This window comes from Apostichopus japonicus, chromosome 7 (assembly GCF_037975245.1).
Source record: "Apostichopus japonicus isolate 1M-3 chromosome 7, ASM3797524v1, whole genome shotgun sequence".
Classification (NCBI taxonomy): Eukaryota; Metazoa; Echinodermata; class Holothuroidea; order Aspidochirotida; family Stichopodidae; genus Apostichopus; species Apostichopus japonicus.
The window spans coordinates 26095382-26114330 of NC_092567.1; the positions used below are offsets into that span (position 1 = coordinate 26095382).

General features: G+C 37.6%; 2 protein-coding genes across 8 annotated transcripts in view; one reads left to right on the forward strand and one right to left on the reverse strand.

Moving 5' to 3' along the window:
• The window catches only part of LOC139969908 (nucleobindin-2-like), a 33049-nt gene extending 32412 nt beyond the window's left edge, over nucleotides 1-637 (reverse strand). For 6 of the 7 annotated variants that reach the window (XM_071975301.1, XM_071975300.1, XM_071975303.1 and 3 more), the window contains exon 1: nucleotides 486-637. The gene's annotated coding sequence lies outside the window, so the exon portion shown is untranslated. Of the gene's footprint in view, nucleotides 1-474 lie in introns of all 7 variants that reach the window. The other variant, XM_071975298.1, reaches the window with a different exon arrangement.
• Nucleotides 638-3154: 2517 nt separating this feature from the next.
• Nucleotides 3155-18705, forward strand: LOC139969906 (SCY1-like protein 2). The gene is made up of 14 exons (XM_071975294.1): nucleotides 3155-3463; nucleotides 3968-4298; nucleotides 5049-5193; nucleotides 5755-5904; nucleotides 6766-6981; nucleotides 7560-7676; nucleotides 8790-8915; nucleotides 9197-9496; nucleotides 10189-10302; nucleotides 11751-11883; nucleotides 12408-12526; nucleotides 13373-13473; nucleotides 13821-13929; nucleotides 14303-18705. The coding sequence occupies exons 2-14, from the start codon at nucleotides 3991-3993 to the stop codon at nucleotides 15173-15175; spliced, it is 2811 nt and encodes a 936-aa protein (XP_071831395.1). The 5' UTR covers nucleotides 3155-3463; nucleotides 3968-3990; the 3' UTR covers nucleotides 15176-18705.
• The last annotated feature ends 244 nt before the right edge of the window (nucleotides 18706-18949 follow it).

The following is an 18949-nucleotide window of genomic DNA, read 5'->3' on the forward strand; positions in this document are numbered from 1 at the left end:
TTACGTTAGGCTGGAATAAGTTAGACTTAAATTAGGCTCCTAAACCTGAAGGAAAGATATGCTTTACTTATGTACTGATGGTATTCACATCATATTCTTTGAAACTGTTGGATGAAAAAATTAGGTAGCCTAGTCCTTTAAAAGAACTTTCACAATGTTCTATCCAACACAACACTCGGCATGTTGTTGGAGATAAAAGATCAACCACATCGACAGTTGGGAACATTATGGTGATAAGGACGGACTGTTGTAAGGTTGGGTGCCATTTCAATAATGTAGTCCTAGCCTAGTTACATAAGCCTACCCACTTACTCCTTAGGCTACGTTTGCCTTCCCAACTCAGTTAGTGACTCAGTAACCCTACGCCGTATGGCACCAACATAAACCTAATAACTATATATAGTAAAAAAGCATTCAGAAAACATTAAATTGGATGTAAGTAGTAAGACTAAGAAAAAAACTACAAGAACTCACTGTAAACTTACTATGAAACGCGTTGATGTTCAGTAAATATTGAGAAAATGTATGACCTCCACGCAGTAACTTCAGTCGATCTCGCGAAACTGAATCAACTGAATGAAAGGAAAAATTGTTGCCAACCTACACTACCGAAAATATATATCGCAACTTTTCACACACAAATTATTTTCCAATCAATATCTTCAAAATCAACTAAAATGCATTTAAAACAGTTAAACATATTATTTCAAAATATTTAGAAATATATACATATTTTTCTCAGTATTCTTCGGTATCAATAAAACAATATGTTAATGTAGTTTCGTGTTGTGGAAGGACACGTCGATCTGTAATATATATTATATATCACTATAATTTCTATGATATATATAGATATATAACTATCACTACAAATTCAATAATGTATATATATATATATATATATATATATATATATATATATATATATATATATATATATATATATATATATATATGTATATATATATATATATATATATATATATATATTATTATTGTTATTATTATTATTTTAGTTATTATTAGTACTATTATTATAATTATTATTGTTATTGTTATTATTATTATTATTATGATTATGATTATGATTATGATTATGATTATTATTATTATTATTATTATTATTATTATTATTATTATTATTATTATTATTATTACATATTATGAATTTATCTCAGAATGCATCATTCCATGTGTAAACAAACAAAAAACGATTATGGGAAGGACAACTGAACCATGCAGCTACATTGACGTTAGGATCAAAGACCTCAGGGTCGCACCTCTCCTTTTTAGAATCATGGATCTGCTTCTGAATGAGGAATGGAATTAGTTGGGGAAAAATGAAGTGGCAATGTAGGTGAGATCTGGGAAAGGGGATGTGATATGGAAATGTTTGGTTCATATAGCAGGAACATGATCGCTTTAGTATGTAACTCGAGAACTGATGTTGGTGCAAGTCTCCACAATATATAATAACATGATATGAAAATATAATAATATGAAAGCAGTTATTCACAATTATACTTTTTAAGAAAAAATCGCCCAGGAAAGAACCTGGGCACGAAAACCAAACTACCAAACGACTGATCCGCTCTCAGCCCAGTCTCCTTGCATCGGGACTGTGACTGTGTGATCATCGTCGGGTGTGCATCACCATTCCCCTCGAAAGGGAACAGATACTACACATGATCTTAGCCAAAAGGCACAATTTGGAACGCTAAACTGCACTCGATTTAAATGTTTAATTTCCTGCTCTCACGAGTCGTCACTGATTTTTTATCGACTTGAACTTTTAAAAAAGTGATCGTACATTTGGACATTGGTTCTGTGTTTTATGTCTGACTTTTAATCGAAAATTAAGGAAATGACGAAAATGTCGGTCAAGCAATCTTCAAAAGCCCTCTGTTAATGTTATATCCTCCTTCCCATTTCAAATGGGATCATGATAAACAAATTACAACAAAATCTTCAAAGCCAAATAGTAGACTGTACTATTTTGCTAAAAGGGGGTGATGTAATATTTACGAATAGTTTTGGTACTAATTAGTGCTTATATGTAATATTAATAATTATATGAAGTGCTTATAATAGTAACTGGTCGTTTGAAGTTGCCACTGCCGCACTGCATACCATAACATTAAATTGTAGAAGTTTTTACCCCTTTAAAATAATGAAACGATCTTTATTTTGATGCTTTGGTTCCGCTATGCATTATCTGCCACAGTCTATCCTAGTATTGTTATCAGTCACTAAATAGGACAAATGTGGCAACCATGATCCATAACTATTGTAGCTGCTCAACTCGATCTGTCGGGCAATGTTTAAAATCATGTACTAAAATATTCAAAGGGACTCGTACCGATGATCGGTGACATTCTCGAAAAGTTGCTGGGGTTGAGATTGAATTGTACTCAGGCTCTCAGCATCTTGGGTGACTTTTCTGTTAAAGTAGCCTTTATTTAATGTGCAGAATGCATTTATGAATTGAAGTCATACATTCCTGTGCTTGGTGGCGTTATAATTGAGGTCGGTATCCGGCTCTGCAGGCGCGCAGCGAAGGGGGGGGGACGAAGGGGGCGGCCGCCCCCCCCCCTTTGAGCATTTTTTTAAAAATGTTTTTATGATATCGCTAGTAATTTCAAAATAGAAAATCCTTAGATGCACCTTACAAGGCCTGGGAAGTGCCATTTCCAGCGATCTGGGAGGCATTTTCGGGCAAAATTTTCTTGTACGCTTCGCGCCAACATATGGTGGCGCTACGCTAAATATACGGCTCTGATATTTTCCAGTGCCGAATCTACGGCTCTAATAGTTTGCCTACAGGTTCGCCCCTCCCATGGCAAATTCCCCGCCACGCGCCTGCGACTCTGGGTATAAGTGCTTGACACATTCCAATGCCCAGGAGGGGAAGGGAGGGGTGTTAGCTGTCCCACCGTCATTCATCCATCCAGTCATTCAGAGAGTTCTCTCAGCTCACGGGGGTATAGTTTACTCCGTGTTTCAGCTCCGTTAAAATACTTTCCTTGTTGGCGTGGCTATAGGATTAAAAATATTGTTGTCCCCGGCCCTAAATTATACAAGAACACCGAAATTATCTTCCTTGTCTAACTTAGCATGGTATGATGAAAATATCATGTTTTGTTTCGCTGAAAATGGACATGTCTAATATTGACCCTGCTCTATGTCTGTGAAATTTGAAATCTCAGAAAAGTACATGAAAGACTCAGCTTTTATCTGGCGTCGTAGTACACTTTACCAAGAGAGGCCAACACGTATACCGGGTTCTCCTATACTGTATAACCGATTAACAATAACAGTAACCAAAATTACGTCGATGTATTTGGTTGTTAATGTTTTCTAGTCTTCAAGCTGAAACATTCTCAAATTAGCTCTTGTCGCCGACGATCCATTTATTCATACACACAACACACAGCCGCTATATTATTTTGTTTCACATGAAAAGGTTGGTAGTAGGTTGTCTATAGGCCTATATCATATACACCAGTTCCGCTACTACTAGTACTACTGTGTAAAGCAGTCGGCTGTGTAGTTACAACACTGACTACGTACTGTGCAGTGCCCTGTTTGCGGAAGTACGACCCGTTCTTTGAACGTTTTCCAATCTCTTTTCCATAAAGTTATAGTAAGTACGCTAGTAGTAAGTAGGCTAGCATTAATTAATGTTGTGTCCATTCACCTTCACTCTTTCTGTTGTCTGCCATATGCATGGCAAAGACTGGAGAAATTACAAACAGAAAAGGTGTGCAAGTAGGATATCATGCCTGTTTTGTTTGCTTTACGTTTATTTATAGTATGTTAATTCCACTAGTATGCATAGAATAGAATCCTCTATTATCATCAGGCAAACTAAAGTTTCCTCAGAAGTATCCCTTTTAATCTTATAGTTCTTATGTCATAAATCTTACAGATTCTTATAATATTTCTTATCATGTTTCAATGCTTATAGATTCTGGCACCATTCCAGCCATAATGGAAATGTTTAACAAGTTCAAGAGTACTGTTGGGGGCCTCATTGGCAATCCTGTTACCAGGGAATTTGAGGTGGGCCCTCATATAGCAAGTGCAGGCCCAGGGCATCTCTGGAGGATATATGAAGGAACTAAAAAAACATCCAAGCAGAAAGTTTCACTGTTTTATTTGGAAAAGAAATATTTGGACAGATTTGCAAGGAAGGATCGAGATAAGATCTTGGAAACACTGAAGAAAGGACCAACTAAGCTGACACGACTTCGTCATCCCAATTTATTGACTGTCGAACATCCTCTTGAAGAGTCAAGGTGAGAAATAGGGAATTATGATAATAGACTGGACAGGGAATTTCACTAAGAGACTGACTATGTAATTAGACATGGAAATTAAAGGCATTGAAGACTCGCCCCAAACCGTGTGTGGCCAATCTGAAAAAGTTAACTTTCCGTTGCTTGCGAGTGATGTTTTGTTCGTGTCGCTACAAAATGCAGACAGTAATGAAACGTGATACCTTGTAATCTTTAGCTGGACCTGAGATGTCCATCGCTGTATCGTTTTATACACTGTGCTGTGGGTATTGACTGCAGCTGTATGTACTGACTGTACACTAGTGTCTAATTACCGAGGGTAGCAAGCTGCGTGTGTATTTTCTGGGATTGATGGTGGTGTCTAACACTTCTGTTACACCTCATTCGAAACTAGGTCAGATTACCGGCATTAGACGTTTCTTTTTGCGAGTCTTCACACCCTTTAAGAGACTGTCTAGCTATCGAGACTGAAAAAAATGATATTCATGGGCATACACAGAAGGTGTTTGGTTAACTGAAGCCCCCTATAAAGCAACTCTTCCATCACACAGAAACTTCTTGCCAAGCTGTTCCTATCCTCCTTAAGACCATTCCTCAGCTGTCTATAATTATATAAGCATGTTGAAATATCAAAAAGTGCAGAGCCTGTTTAATGAATGAGTTCAGAAACTGTTTGTATAAATAATTATTCTCTAAATGCTGTAGTACTTAGGAAATTCATAGAAATTTTGTAATTTTGTTTCATTACAGGGATAGCATAGCATTTGCAACCGAACCAGTCTTTGCGAGTCTTTCAAACTTACTGGGAGATCGGGAAAATATGCCAAGCCCTCTACCACCAGAATTGACAGAACATGAACTGTTTGAGGTTGAGATCAAGTATGGACTGCTTCAGGTAAGGATATGATCCTACTACAGGTTAATAACAGCCTTTGATTTGTTTTTATGAATGGCTGCAGTTAACGTTGAGCCTTTGGTTTGTATGGACTGCTGAAGCTAAGGTACCGTTTGTATATGATCCTACTACAGGTACTGTAAATAAGAGCATTTGGTTTGTTTTTATGAATGGCTGCAGTTAACGTAAAGCCTTTGGTTTGTATGGACTGCTGAAGTTAAGGTACTGCTTGGATATGATCCTACTACAGGTACTGTAAATAAGAGCCTTTGGTTTGTTTTTATGAGTGGCTGCAGTTAATGTAGAACCTTTGGTTTGTATGGACTGCTGGAGGTAGATCAGTGCCCTTGACTTATCAATGTTTACAGCAAAGAAAAAGTTTATGTAACTAGTTCAAACTTATTATTTTTTTTTCATTTAGACTTCTTCAGCTACAGTAAAGTAGTGTTTTGATTTGCTTAATGATAATACATCATTTGTCTATCTTCTGCTACAGCCACACTTAGTCTTTGTCACTATTTGTTGTTTTCTATTTCATACATTTTCTCTATCACAATACAGGTTACAGAAGCCCTAAAGTTTCTCCACAACAGTGTCAAAATGATCCATGGTAACATTTGCCCTGAAAACATAATCCTGAATACCAATGGAGCGTGGAAGTTGACCGGGTTTGACTTCTTTATCCAGTCTTCCAGCCCACCAGAGCAACCGGTAAACATTTGTTGTGTGGTAACAATGCCATGAGTTAACACAGGCTGCACAGTATTATTTGTTGTGTGGTAACAATGCCATGAGTTAACACAGGCTGCACGGTATTATGATCCTGTGATTATTGAGTCCTATGTATGTCATAGTGCACACATAATGCACATGTATTATATTAACATACCTCAACTTTATCAGCTTCCATTTATGGTTTTCTTCTGTCTCAGATAAAAGCACAGCTCATTTGTTTAAAAGAAAGATCTTCTTTCAATTAAAGTTTGGAAAAGTCCTTCTAGCAGTCATGACATGAATTTGAATTATAAGGAATTCCTTTGTTAGGAACAATTTCATCCCCTTTTTAATGATTAGAGAATTTATATTGTGTATGCTACAATATCATCTCTTTGTCATTTTGGAGTGACACAAATTTATGAAGTAGTCATATATGTTTTTTTTTTTTATGAGGATACATGCATAGATAGACAAAATATGACCCTCTTCATGCACACTAGTCTGCTGTATCAAACTATATTAAATATTTGACAACATTTCTGCAGTTCAATTTTACTTCTTTACAACAACAAAAAACTCAACCAAATAATTATTTACAAAGAAATGCTTTGATGTTGTGTGTTTCATAACAGTGGCATAGTTTGTCTTCTTTTTGTATTATTTAAAACTAAAATAATTTCAAACACTCAGTTAATGATGTATGTAAGTTATTTGTAGTGTGCAGGTGATTAAACCCACTGTGCATCTTACTGTCAAGTGGAATGTTACTTCTTGACTTATTTGGACCATTTGATATAAAACTATTTTCAAATTATATTTGAAAGATATTCTTGGTCATTTATTTTTATTCCTCAGGCAACATTCTCGGCTGGAGAATGGGAAGATGGACTCTCACCAGTTGCTCAACCAAATTTAAACTTCCTGGCTCCGGAATACATTCTGACACTGAGTTGTGACACTGCCAGTGATCTGTTCTCTCTGGGCATGCTCATGTATTCCACTGTAAACAAAGGCAAACCTCTCTATCAAAACAATGAAAATATCAGAACTTTCAAGCAGAACTGTTCTCAGGTTGGTAGAAGTGATCTTTAAGGGTGGCAGAATCATTCTCAGGGACGGTAGAAGTAAACAAAAAAAAATTTTTTAATCAAGGAAATGTTGTATGTGGTAGGCTATGTTCAATATTTATCTTAAAAGAAATAACGGTGGTAATCAATATAGTGTTTACATTTGTGAGATCATAGAAGACTTTAGGTCAGCATTTCTTGTCCTGGGATTGGCTTAAGTCCCTGAAGGTGCAACATAGGACTTCTTCAGTGGGTTCAATGCAATAGGCATATACAAAAAATCTCCATAAAGAATAAATTCATCCACAGCTGGTAAGTTTATTCAACAGCTTGGGGGATGAGAGTAGTGGAAAAGGTCAAGGAATGCTGTTTTAGGCAAATCTGTTGATTGTGAAAACAGAAAAAAAAGAATAAATTCCCTGTAATTGTAAACATTTGAGGCTTATCGGTCAAAACACATCATCGTGATTGTGTGATTGTTTACTATACAATAGATTGTAGAGTGAAGAATTGGTTAGTTCCATTTTGGAATGCATGATGGGGCCTTTATTTCTATTTCCCATGTTTTCTCTGTTTTTACAGTTGAAAGCACTGAATTTTACATCTCTGGGGAGTTTACCTGAAGGCCTGAAAGAATATGTCAAAATGCTCCTCAGTGCAACACCGACGGTGAGACCAGATGCAGACCAGCTGTCCAAGGTATGGTGATGTTTGAAAGGACAAAATAATCAAAAATATGAAGGACCTGTTACAGTACACAAGATGTTAAGTCATGAACCATGTCCGTCCTAAATACAATTGTACACAAGATGTTAAGTCATGAAACCATGTCGGTCCTACTTACAATAGTACACAAAATGTTAAGTTATGACCATGTCGGTCCTACTTACAATTGTACACAAAATGTTAAGTTATGACCATGTCGGTCCTACTTACAATTGTACACAAGATGTTAAGTCATGAACCATGTCGGTCCTACTTGCAATTGTACACAAGATGTTAAGTCATGAACCATGTCGGTCCTACTTACAATTGTGCACAAGATGTTAAGTCATGAACCATGTCAGTCCTACTTACAATTGTGCACAAGATGTTAAGTCATGAACCATGTTGGTCCTACTTACAATTGTACACAAGATGTTAAGTCATGAACCATGTCGGTCCTACTTACAATTGTGCACAAGATGTTAAGTCATGAACCATGTCAGTCCTACTTACAATTGTACACAAGATGTTAAGTCATGAACCATGTCGTTCCTACTTACAATTGTACACAAGATGTTAAGTCATGAACCATGTCAGTCCTACTTACAATTGTGCACAAGATGTTAAGTCATGAACCATGTTGGTCCTACTTACAATTGTGCACAAGATGTTAAGTCATGAACCATGTCAGTCCTACTTACAATTGTACACAAGATATTAAGTCATGAACCATGTCGGTCCTACTTACAATTGTACACAAGATGTTAAGTCATGAACCATGTCGGTCCTACTTACAATTGTACAATAGATGTTAAGTCATGAACCATGTCAGTCCTACTTACAATTGTACACAAGATGTTAAGTCATGAGTCATGTCGTTCCTACTTACAATTGTACACAAGATGTTAAGTCATGAGTCATGTCGTTCCTACTTACAATTGTACACAAGATGATAACTCATGAGTCATGTCGTTCCTACTTACAATTGCACACAAGATGATAAGTCATGCTTTGGGAGGCAAGGGGGGGGGGAGGATGGAGTAGGTGAATAACATTGATTGGTGTACACCAAACAGATTCCTATATTTTGTTTTAACTTGTTTACAGATTCCTTACTTTGATGATGTTGGTGCCATGACCCTTCAGTACTTAGATACGTTATTCCAGCAGGAAAATATTCAGAAATCCAAGTTCTTCAAAGGCCTGCCCAAAATTTTATCCAAACTTCCCAAGGTAAGTTATTAAACCAGATCACCGTTCTGTGATTTGACCTGGTTTTTATATTCACATGTGTTGTTATGATGGGAATCTCAACTTCAAATTTACCTAAAATGTTCTGATAAACATGTTTCCTCTGTCACTGTTCTTTATCAAAAAGTCTTGAATTTTACTTGTTTAGAGAGTGGTTCTAAAAAGAATGTTACCCTCATGTACATTAAACTGTACAAATATGTTTCCTGGGGTAGCATTTCTCAACAACGAAATGTTTTGTATGTATTTTTCCTTGTTTTTAGAGAGTGATTCTTCAAAGGGTGTTACCGTGTCTCTGCAAAGAATTTTACAACCCAGATATGATCCCGTTTGTCCTGCCGAACGTTCTCCTGATAACAGAACAGTGCACCAACGATGAATATGTGAGGCTAGTTTTTCCAGAGCTCATTCCAGTTTTCAAACTTCAGGAGCCGATTCAGATCTCATTAATATTCATGCAGAGGATGGACTTGTTGCTGACCAAAACACCAAAGGAAGATGTGAAGCACCATGTACTCCCGATGGTGTACCGAGCTCTAGAAGCACCATCACCACAAATACAGGTAGGGGATGTTGGTATCATATAACCTGTGGACAGGATTGGGTGGGCAGGGGTGGGGGAGGGGCAAAAGGAAGGGGTTGGACAGTGCCAAGTCTTCCAGTAAAAGCTCCATGTTAATAAGGTAGTTTAAGGAATTCCAATGGGGAGGGGGGGGGGGCATGGATGAGTAAGGAGGAGGGAGTTAGTGTTGGTATTCTTTTTAAGGCATTGTATTAAATGACCTGAAGAAATTGTCATGCTTTTGATAACTTTATGTAACCTTGGGTTTTGGGATACCTGTTTACAACTCTGTCAGCCACATGTCTTGTGTTTGCAACATGTTGTTTCTAGCATTACAAGTATCCAAATAGAAATGCATTGTTAGGGTTTTGTATTAATGTCACATAATTTAAAATTACCTTGAGAAATTGAGCAATCTTTTTATTACTGTAGTCAACATTTTCAGTATAGCCCAATTAGCATAAAGAGATCCAGACTAATGCTATTATTGTAACCTATTGCTGATTGTTTTCATAATAGTATTCAGAAATCTTTGATAAGGTTGCTAGGAAATCATGCATTTTTTATTAAATTTAGTGAGTCTCATCGGTCAGAAGTGTTAAGCTATGTCATACAATTATGTTATTTCTAAATGTTGTTGTAGTTTTTATTGAATTACTTCATGACTGAGTCGGAAACCATTCTTACTTTCAGGAGTTATGTTTGACTATTCTACCGACATTCGCTGCGATGATTGAACTGTCCTCCATGAAGCACGCCATCATTCCAAGAATCAAAAAACTCTGCCTGGATACTGACAGACTTTCTGTGAGTCAAGATTTTATTTCTTGTCATTTAAGCTTGTATCTAAAAAATTATAAGTGATGGTTTCTCTTCTTGTGTAAAAGTAAGTTGGCCTGACATTTCGATCCTAGCAGGATCTTCTTTAAAGGCTAAATGACAAGTAAGAGTAACAGAAGGGACAAAAACACACACACCGAATACAGACAGGTTAATGAGCATGGTGAACACAAAGAGATAGATGTAAGGGGATTAGTAGACAAGGGATGGAGAGAAGAAAGAAAGAAACCAACAGGGGAAGAGGAGCGGTAGGAGAGGTCTCTGTGTGTGTTTTGTTCAAGCCTTCATATTGACATAGACTGTTCTCTATTTCAATGAAAGAATGTATTTAAAGGCTACACTGTATGGTTGCTTCAGACTTGCAACCAAATTAGGAAAGAAATGTTAATGAATTGAAACAGAAACTAATTAAGAACTGGATAGCCCATCAGCAAGGTGTGTAATTCTGTAATTCTCTGTGTGTAATTTTACAGAAACAAAGAGTTATGTTAAAGCAGGGAGGTCTGTTTTTACCTCCATGGTTAAAAGTAACAGTTTCTCCTTTCATGTTTGATAGATGTCAATATGCTATGGCCCCTAAGAATATTTAACATTAATGAGTATAGTTCTTGTACATGCATGATATGCTCTATGGGTCCTTTCTAGGATAAGTTAAATCCAATGGCTATAGGGTCTGTAAAATATCAAACATGTAAATATGAGGGCTTGAGGTTCTGTATGTATATGAGATAGTATTTTTTATTTGTTTATTAACATTGAGATGACATCATCCTTATGTCCACTGAGTAGTATAACAGTATTACAGTATATAGAATAAGGTAAAATGCAAACAAATCCTGAGAAAGGATATGTCCAGCTGGTTAGGTTGATTAACTGGACACCTACAGTTTTAGGGATGCAGCTTGTGTCTAATGGACATGGCATGATCAATATGTATGTATTTATGTATTTTAGATCCTCCTGCCAGCAGGAACTCGCGAAGAAGCCTCATTGGCTTTTCAAAGCCGCAAGCTGACCGAAGTCAGTCTCTTACATTCATATTTAACGTCCAGAATTATGAATTGTCAATTTTCAACAACTCTGTAACTGGGGGACATACAATAATCTTGGATTGACTCGAACTTGAATCAATACTCAATACTGGACTCAATATGAAAGCTGTCTTAAATCAGAAGAAAAGGTCGACACTGCAACTGCTTGTTTTATTTTAATAGTCTGTTTGCTATTTTCATCCCTTTATCATTGCTTTGCAATAAATTCATTTTCAGAAATTGTTTCAGTCTTCAGAAACCTATTCCATAATTTTTAGTTTACTCAATTTCTAATGCCATCCAGAATTTGAATAATATGTTTTACTATACACAAACAAACTGAATTTTAACTTAGATATTACCTTTCCCTTTTGTTTCTAACAGACTCGGGTGGGTTGTTTAGTCTGCATAGGTAAGCTTCTTGAACATATGGATAAATGGTTTGTCCTGGACGAAGTACTGCCTATGGTTATGCAGATACCCTCAAAGGAACCAGCAGTACTTATGGGAATTCTTGGTAAGTCATGTGTTTACTCTGGAAAATTTGTTGGGGGGGGGGGGCGGGGTTATTGAAGGATTTATTTAAGCACAAAATCAGTTTTGTATTCAACTGATGCTGTGATAGGTCCAGGTTGTATTTCTTTACCACTTATAAATATTGAGAAATGACCCTCAAAGCATCTGAGGCTCGTTAATTAAAGTGGCTGTACTACTTAGTCTAGCTCACAGACTATTAGATCAGCTCCTCATAAGCAACTCAAAACTCAATAGGAAACATAACAATTTTCATGACATCATATAACACGTTTTCAAAGCATAACACATTGGTCTAGTAGAAACAGTGGCAGTGAGTGCTATGCTGTCTGTGTGGAGATCAAAGGACATGTGCTGGTTGTTGTTATAAAAAAATTGATGAACACTAATATTTTGGCCTGGAATAAGGATTTCAAAAATATTTGTTCTCATCCTTTCATATTTTATTATTCATATTTACATTCTTTTTTATTATTGTTTTTATCATCTTTTTGTTATTGTTGACAGGTATCATTAAGATGACAATATCCCACAAAAAGCTTGGAATCACAAAAGATATAGCTGCGACTAAGGTTTTGCCATTCCTTTTCCCTCTGTGCATCGACAACAGCCTGAATCTTAACCAGGTAGGTGTGAAGACTGTTTTATCATAACCATTTTAATGTGTGTACAGGGAATAATGTATCTAGTATCAAACTGCTATACAACTCCAAAGATGTATAGCAATGTCTTTACACAGTAACCAAGTCATTTTATAAAGACAAAACTCTTCAAAGCTGCTACACAAAGATGGAACACTAAATTATTCACTGGCAGAGATCAGAGCAGAAGGTGGAAGAGGGTGGATAAAGGTGAGGAGGGGGTGGGGGAGGGAAGAGTTTGGAGGAGGATGGGGGATGACTGCTGAGGAGGATGGGGGATGACTGCTGAGGAGGATGGGGGATGATGGCTGAGGAGGATGGGGGAAAACAAAGAGGGTGGATGAAGGTGAGGAGGGGGTGGGGGAGGGAAGAATTTGGAGGAGGATGGGGGATGACTGCTGATGAGGGTGGGAGAAGGTGGAGGAGGTTGGACAGATGTGGAAGAGGGAAGATGGAGGTGGGGAGGGGAGAGAAGAGTTTGGAGGAGGATGGAGGTAGACAGTTGAGGAGGGTGGACAAGGGTGGAAGGTGGAGGAGGGAAGATGGTGGAGAAGGTTGAAGGAAGACAAAGTGGGTGGATAAAGGTTTGGGGGCAGAGGGTGGAGGAAGAGAGTGGAAGAAGATTGAGGAGGGTGGATGAAGGAAGAGCGTGGAGGAGGAGGGTATAGCAGAGGGCAAAAGAGGGTGGAGATGAGAGAAGCCATTGAATTACACAATGATAATTGCCATTAGAGAAATAGTTAACTGTCACTCCAGGTCGTAAGTTTCAGAAATATTTCTCATTTCATAGAAATGAGTTTAATTTATTATTTTTATATCTTTTTCATTCAGTTCAATGCCTACATGACTACCATTAAGGAACTTGTGACGAAAGTTGAAACAGACCACAAAGGAAAGTTGGAACAACTCAACAGTCTTCAAGAGGAACATAAGTTAGTTTCACAGATGTTTTCTGAGTTTTTTTTACATTTCTACTCTGTTGTTTTCAATTAGTGAAATGTTTGAGAATTGAAATAGTAAGTGTAAAAGTTAGTTGGCCTGACGTAGTACAATAAAACATATTTCAGAGAATAGAACTAAGAGCTTATGTATCATGCTTTGAGTGGGATTATATTTTTGGAGCTATTTCCGGTACCACAAAGTCCCACTAAAAGGTGCTCGGGCCTCCAGGCCCTCTTCCTGGGTCCGACCTAGATAGTTACTAGTTTGTTGGAAAAGTTTCAAGAAAGCCTCTACTCTTGATGTTCTTATAACTTTCCTTTCCATTTCTTTGTCCTAGAACATCCCTTCAGTTTGCACAGAAACTTCAAGATGATAAAAGTGCAACCTCTGATCCATTTGTTACTTTGGAGAAAAAGCCTGCAGCTAAACCGGAGCCGTCTGGGGAGGTGAGCTGTTTTCCTTTCTACTATATTATGTACTGATGTTGAGATACCAGTAGTGTCCAATATTCGGTATTAAACCTTCCACATCCCCTTTTGAATCTGCGATAGTGTTACATCAGGTGGGCTGTTCCATGTTATTGAGAGAAGTTAATATTGGTTCCTGCCTCAGAGCAAGTCATTTCAATGAAAAGTGAAAATTGTGTTTTTTTTTGCTCAGCTGTGTGAATTTTTACCCTTCATTTAACAATAATTACTAGTATTATCACACTGCGGTACTGGAATTTGACGCTTTCAGAACAGCTGAGAAGGTCAACAAACATATCTCACAGCTAAATCTCTTTTTGACCACACTTTGTGCTTTCATTTTTCATTTCAGGTGGAGGCAATGTTCCAAAGCTTTGGTCTGGAGAACTACATGGGATCTAGCTCTGAAAAACTAAGAGCAGCAAATGCTGGAACTGATGATCGTACTGGGACAAGTGGGTCAGGAAGGGGTCCAATAGTCCCATCCCAGCCAACTCAGCTTTCACTGACCTTGGAGGAAAAACAGAGGCTTCAAAATGAACAAGAATTTCAGCAGAGAATGAAACAGCAAAAGCCCATATCTGCAAAGACCCCGTCTGGGCCATCAGGGCCCAAGAGAAATGACCCAAAGGACCTGACCGCATCGCTGTTGGACTCTAGCATCAACCGACAGGTCAAGTCTGTTGCCCAGCCAAATTACAATTCTTCATTGGGCCTTGGAGCTGGTGTAGGCCTTGGACCTGGTGTAGGCCTGAACAACTCCACCTTGGGCTACAACCCCTCCCACCCTGCCATTAATCAGCCAAGTGGTATGAATGTGATTGGCTCTAATCCAGGCCAAACATCTTTACAGAGTAACAATCAACCCAAACCTAAAGTGGACATGTCTGCATTTGATTCTCTACTGGAGACACAGTCATCTCGAACAAAGCCCTCACTCAATCAAATGGGTCCTCCTCAAAGGTCAAATCAAGGTCAGATGATAATGAATCCTGGCATGCCAGTGCAGGGCATGATGGGAATGCAACAACAACAGCATAGACAATTTCAACCAATGGCAGGGGGTATGCCATCCACAGGACAATATTCAATGTATGGAAATACAAACCAAGGCAGAGGCAGTATGCAGACCGGTCAGATGTCCGGTGGGTTTGACCCACTGGCACCGTCACCCACAAAGCAGAACAGTAACCATGGTGATAACCTACTTGACTTCTTAAATTAAAAACAAATATGGATGTAAATTACATGTGGATGTAAGTAACTTTCCTTGATGTTATCATTGTTCCAGTTAATGAATCAAAACCATCATCATTATCTTAAGACTTATAATAAGTTAATTAATTCACTCAAAGGCTAAAGAAAATTGGTTTAGGCCATTAGACAAGGGAGGGATTCCCAGTGACCCCACAGTACCACCAGTGCTTTGTGTCAATTGTGTCATAAGGGTGCGGTATAAATGTACATTATTATTATTATTAGTGTGTATGATTACAAGACACTATTGATGCTGAGGGAAGGGTATAGGGGGCTGTGTACTATGTTGTTTTTGTGTTATGCACTAGTTTCACACAATAGTCTGCTGAGATGACCTCTATTGTTTAATATTGTCCAGCCTTGCTGCAGGGAATATTGCAGCCGCTGCAGCTTTCAAGTTTGTAACCAAAACAAGTATATAAATTAAGCATCCTGTAGAATTGTTATCTTGTCAAACTATTAAAATATACATATTTCTTGAGCAGATCCAGGACTTTAAGGAAGGAGGGAGGGGTGGGGTGGGGGGCTCAGTACATGTTGGAGTCAACTTAACCAACACCTATATAGAGGGATCTGGGGGTCCTCCCCCAGAAAGAAAAGTTTAGATTTGGGAGGGGGGAGTGTCATTCTCCCAAATCTGTGCCTGTACATGTATGTGTAAGCACGATAGTGTTTTCTTTTGTGTTTTTTGTCATGAACTATATTAATAAACTAGTTTAATAACACCTGATTATGATCAGTTAAATTTTGTGCAATATTGATAATGGTACTTTTTTCATTTGTGGTGATTCAAAGACATTTTACAGGAAATTATTCATTGCACAAACCTATTAATATTTATTGCATTTTGTGCAAATGTTTTCATTGTTAATGAGGAACAAGAACAAATTTTCGAATTGCCTTAGCTTTTTTATCATAGTTCATGGCTTACTCAATCTTGATGTATTCTATCATGCTGTTTGGAAAATAATTGAAAAATGAACCAGGCAAGAAAAAAAAGGAAATATAAACAGAGAGAAGCCATGGTCTCTTTGGAATTGATGGAAATTATTTGTTGAACTTGCACTGTGGCATTTACCCAGGTGGGTAGGTGACAGATATGAAGAGGGACCAGGGAGGGGGAGATTGGGGGGGCAGAAATATATCTGTATGATATTGGAGTATATTGTAATAAATGGGGTCTTTCTTTTTGCAGCAGGGGATGGGTGAGGGGAGCGGAGTGATGATAGTTATTATCGCCAAGTTTTTGAAGGAGCAGGTATCACTATATTTAGTATTTCCATAATGGGTTTGAAATTGAGAGATGGCAGAGTTATCAATAAATCAGCTGTTCATGATTGCTGGTTGCCTTAACATTATACTAAACTAGATTATTTTCAACCAAACATATAATTTTTACTTTGCAGTTCATGTACTGTTTGAGAGTGTCAGATCAAATCAAGAAACTAAATGACTTTGGAATGGTTAGTCAGTAGTATGGTAGAACAGTAAGACCTTCAATATGTAAGCGGCTTCTGAAATTGATATGTTGCGGAACTTACCAACATATCCAGCCAAAGCCAATTCCACTGCAATTGGTTCGTAGAATATTTCAAGAGATTTTCCAAATCTCAAGAAATTAAATTTTGATTCAGAATGATAAACATATCAATTTTTTACTCAATTCAGTAGAGAAAGAGTTAACAAATTATCTAATCTTTTATTGTCATGTATCGTTAGTGTAATCTCCCTTTGCCTGTAAAGTACCGAGCTTTGGTTAAATATTGCTTCCTCAGTTGGCTGGCAGAAAGAAAGCGAGGTAAATATGGGGGGCGGTGTGGTCAAGTGGTTAAGGCAGTGGACTGGTGATCTAAGGATTTACAGCTTCGAGCCTTGGCCAGATCATTGCGTTGTGTCCTTGGGCAAGGCAGTTGGCTGGCAGAAAGAAAGCGAGGTAAATATGGGGGGCGGTGTGGTCAAGTGGTTAAGGCAGTGGACTGGTGATCTAAGGATTTACAGCTTCGAGCCTTGGCCAGATCATTGCGTTGTGTCCTTGGGCAAGGCACTTTATTTCCATTGCCTCTCTTCACCCAGGTGTATAAATGGGGACTTGTGAGGTAAGGTAACTTGTAAATATAGTTGCGTGTGCCAGTTGGTGGTTGAAGTCCCCCAGGGGACACGTGGTTGTGGTGCACTGTGGTGCCCGAGGAGAGATTGATTGAATTGCGCACACTTTGGTGTGTAGGTGTGACAAGTTACCAATGACCAAGGCTAAGTTGTCAAAGCGCTACGATCTCGATGTAGCAGCGCTATATAAGTGTCTAATATGTATGTAAGTGTCTAATATGTATGTAAATATGCCAACCAAGCTAGGTAACGTTGGCTTCTCCCTAAGATCGTTCGTTATGGTTTTCTCATGAGAATGTCAAAATTCAAATACTCCAAACTCATAAATAGTGGTCTATATACATCCCATTCCTAAAATGCTAATTACTATTTGGAAAACAACTCAATGATTTCCAAGTACAAAAAAGTAGTTTTACAGTATCTGTTTTTGAATGTTTCTTGGATTTTATTGAATCAAGTTGTTCACCATGCTTTACATATGTTCAATTTACCCTGCAATGAGGTATACCTTTAAAGTGCCTCATATTGACCTTTGTATCTATTTAGATTTATTGATCAGTGAGGTTTATATACAGTAAAAGGACCTCCTAATCTTTTGTATGTATTTAGTTTATCCTGCAAAGAGGTGTATATGTAACATGCCTCATATTGACCTTCATATCTATTTAGATTTATCAAGCAGTGAGGTTTATATACAGTAAAAGGACCTCCTAATCTTTTGTAGGTATTTAGTATTATTCAGCCATGAGGTGTATATGTAACATGCCTCAAATTAACTCCAGTTATGAGATTAAGCATGCCTCTTGTTGAGCTTTGTAGCTACTTTTATTCAGCCATGGGGTTTATGCTAAAAGCACCTCATACTTTGTATAGCTACTTAGTTTTATCCTGCAATGAGGTGTATATGTAATATGCCTCAAATTGACTCCAGTTATGAGGTTTAGCATGCCTCTATTGAGCTTTGTGGCTACTTTTATTCAGCAATGAGGTTTATGCTAAAAGCACCTCATACTTTGTGTAGCTACTTAGTTTTATCCAGCAATGAGGTTAACATCTTAAAAGGTCTCATATTGACCCTTTATCAACTATGTAGTTTTATCCAGCAACGAAGTTTACGTTTAAAAGTTGTCATATTTCTTTTGCAGCTATTCAGGTTTTTTGCAGCTTTTGTAGAGCTGTTAAGTGTTTGTGGTAGTTTTACTTAACCAGAAAACAATAGAATAAGCCAATATATGCTTTGTGTTACATCAAAGAGTTTACTTATAGAACATTGTATTTCATTTTAAATATTAAATAAACAAATTAAAGGAATGTTTAAGTGCAATGATCGAGTAACAGTGTCTGATTTATGTTTATGAAAATCAAAATTACTGAATAAAATACTTCACCATGTTTTTGTTTAAAAAGTTTTTTATTTGAAAACTAGCTGACCTAATCAGACACAGATCCCATATCATGACCAAAACTTAATTCCCAAGCTCCAATACTTAATTCTTCATAGCAGCTGAAGGTGAGGGTGGAAGTAGTGGGGAGGTGTGGGGTGGGGAGGTGTGGGGGTGGGAGGTGTGAGATAGGATGGGGCAGATATATCCAGATATTTCCCAGTAGGTTAAATTATATGATCCCTCTGCACTTA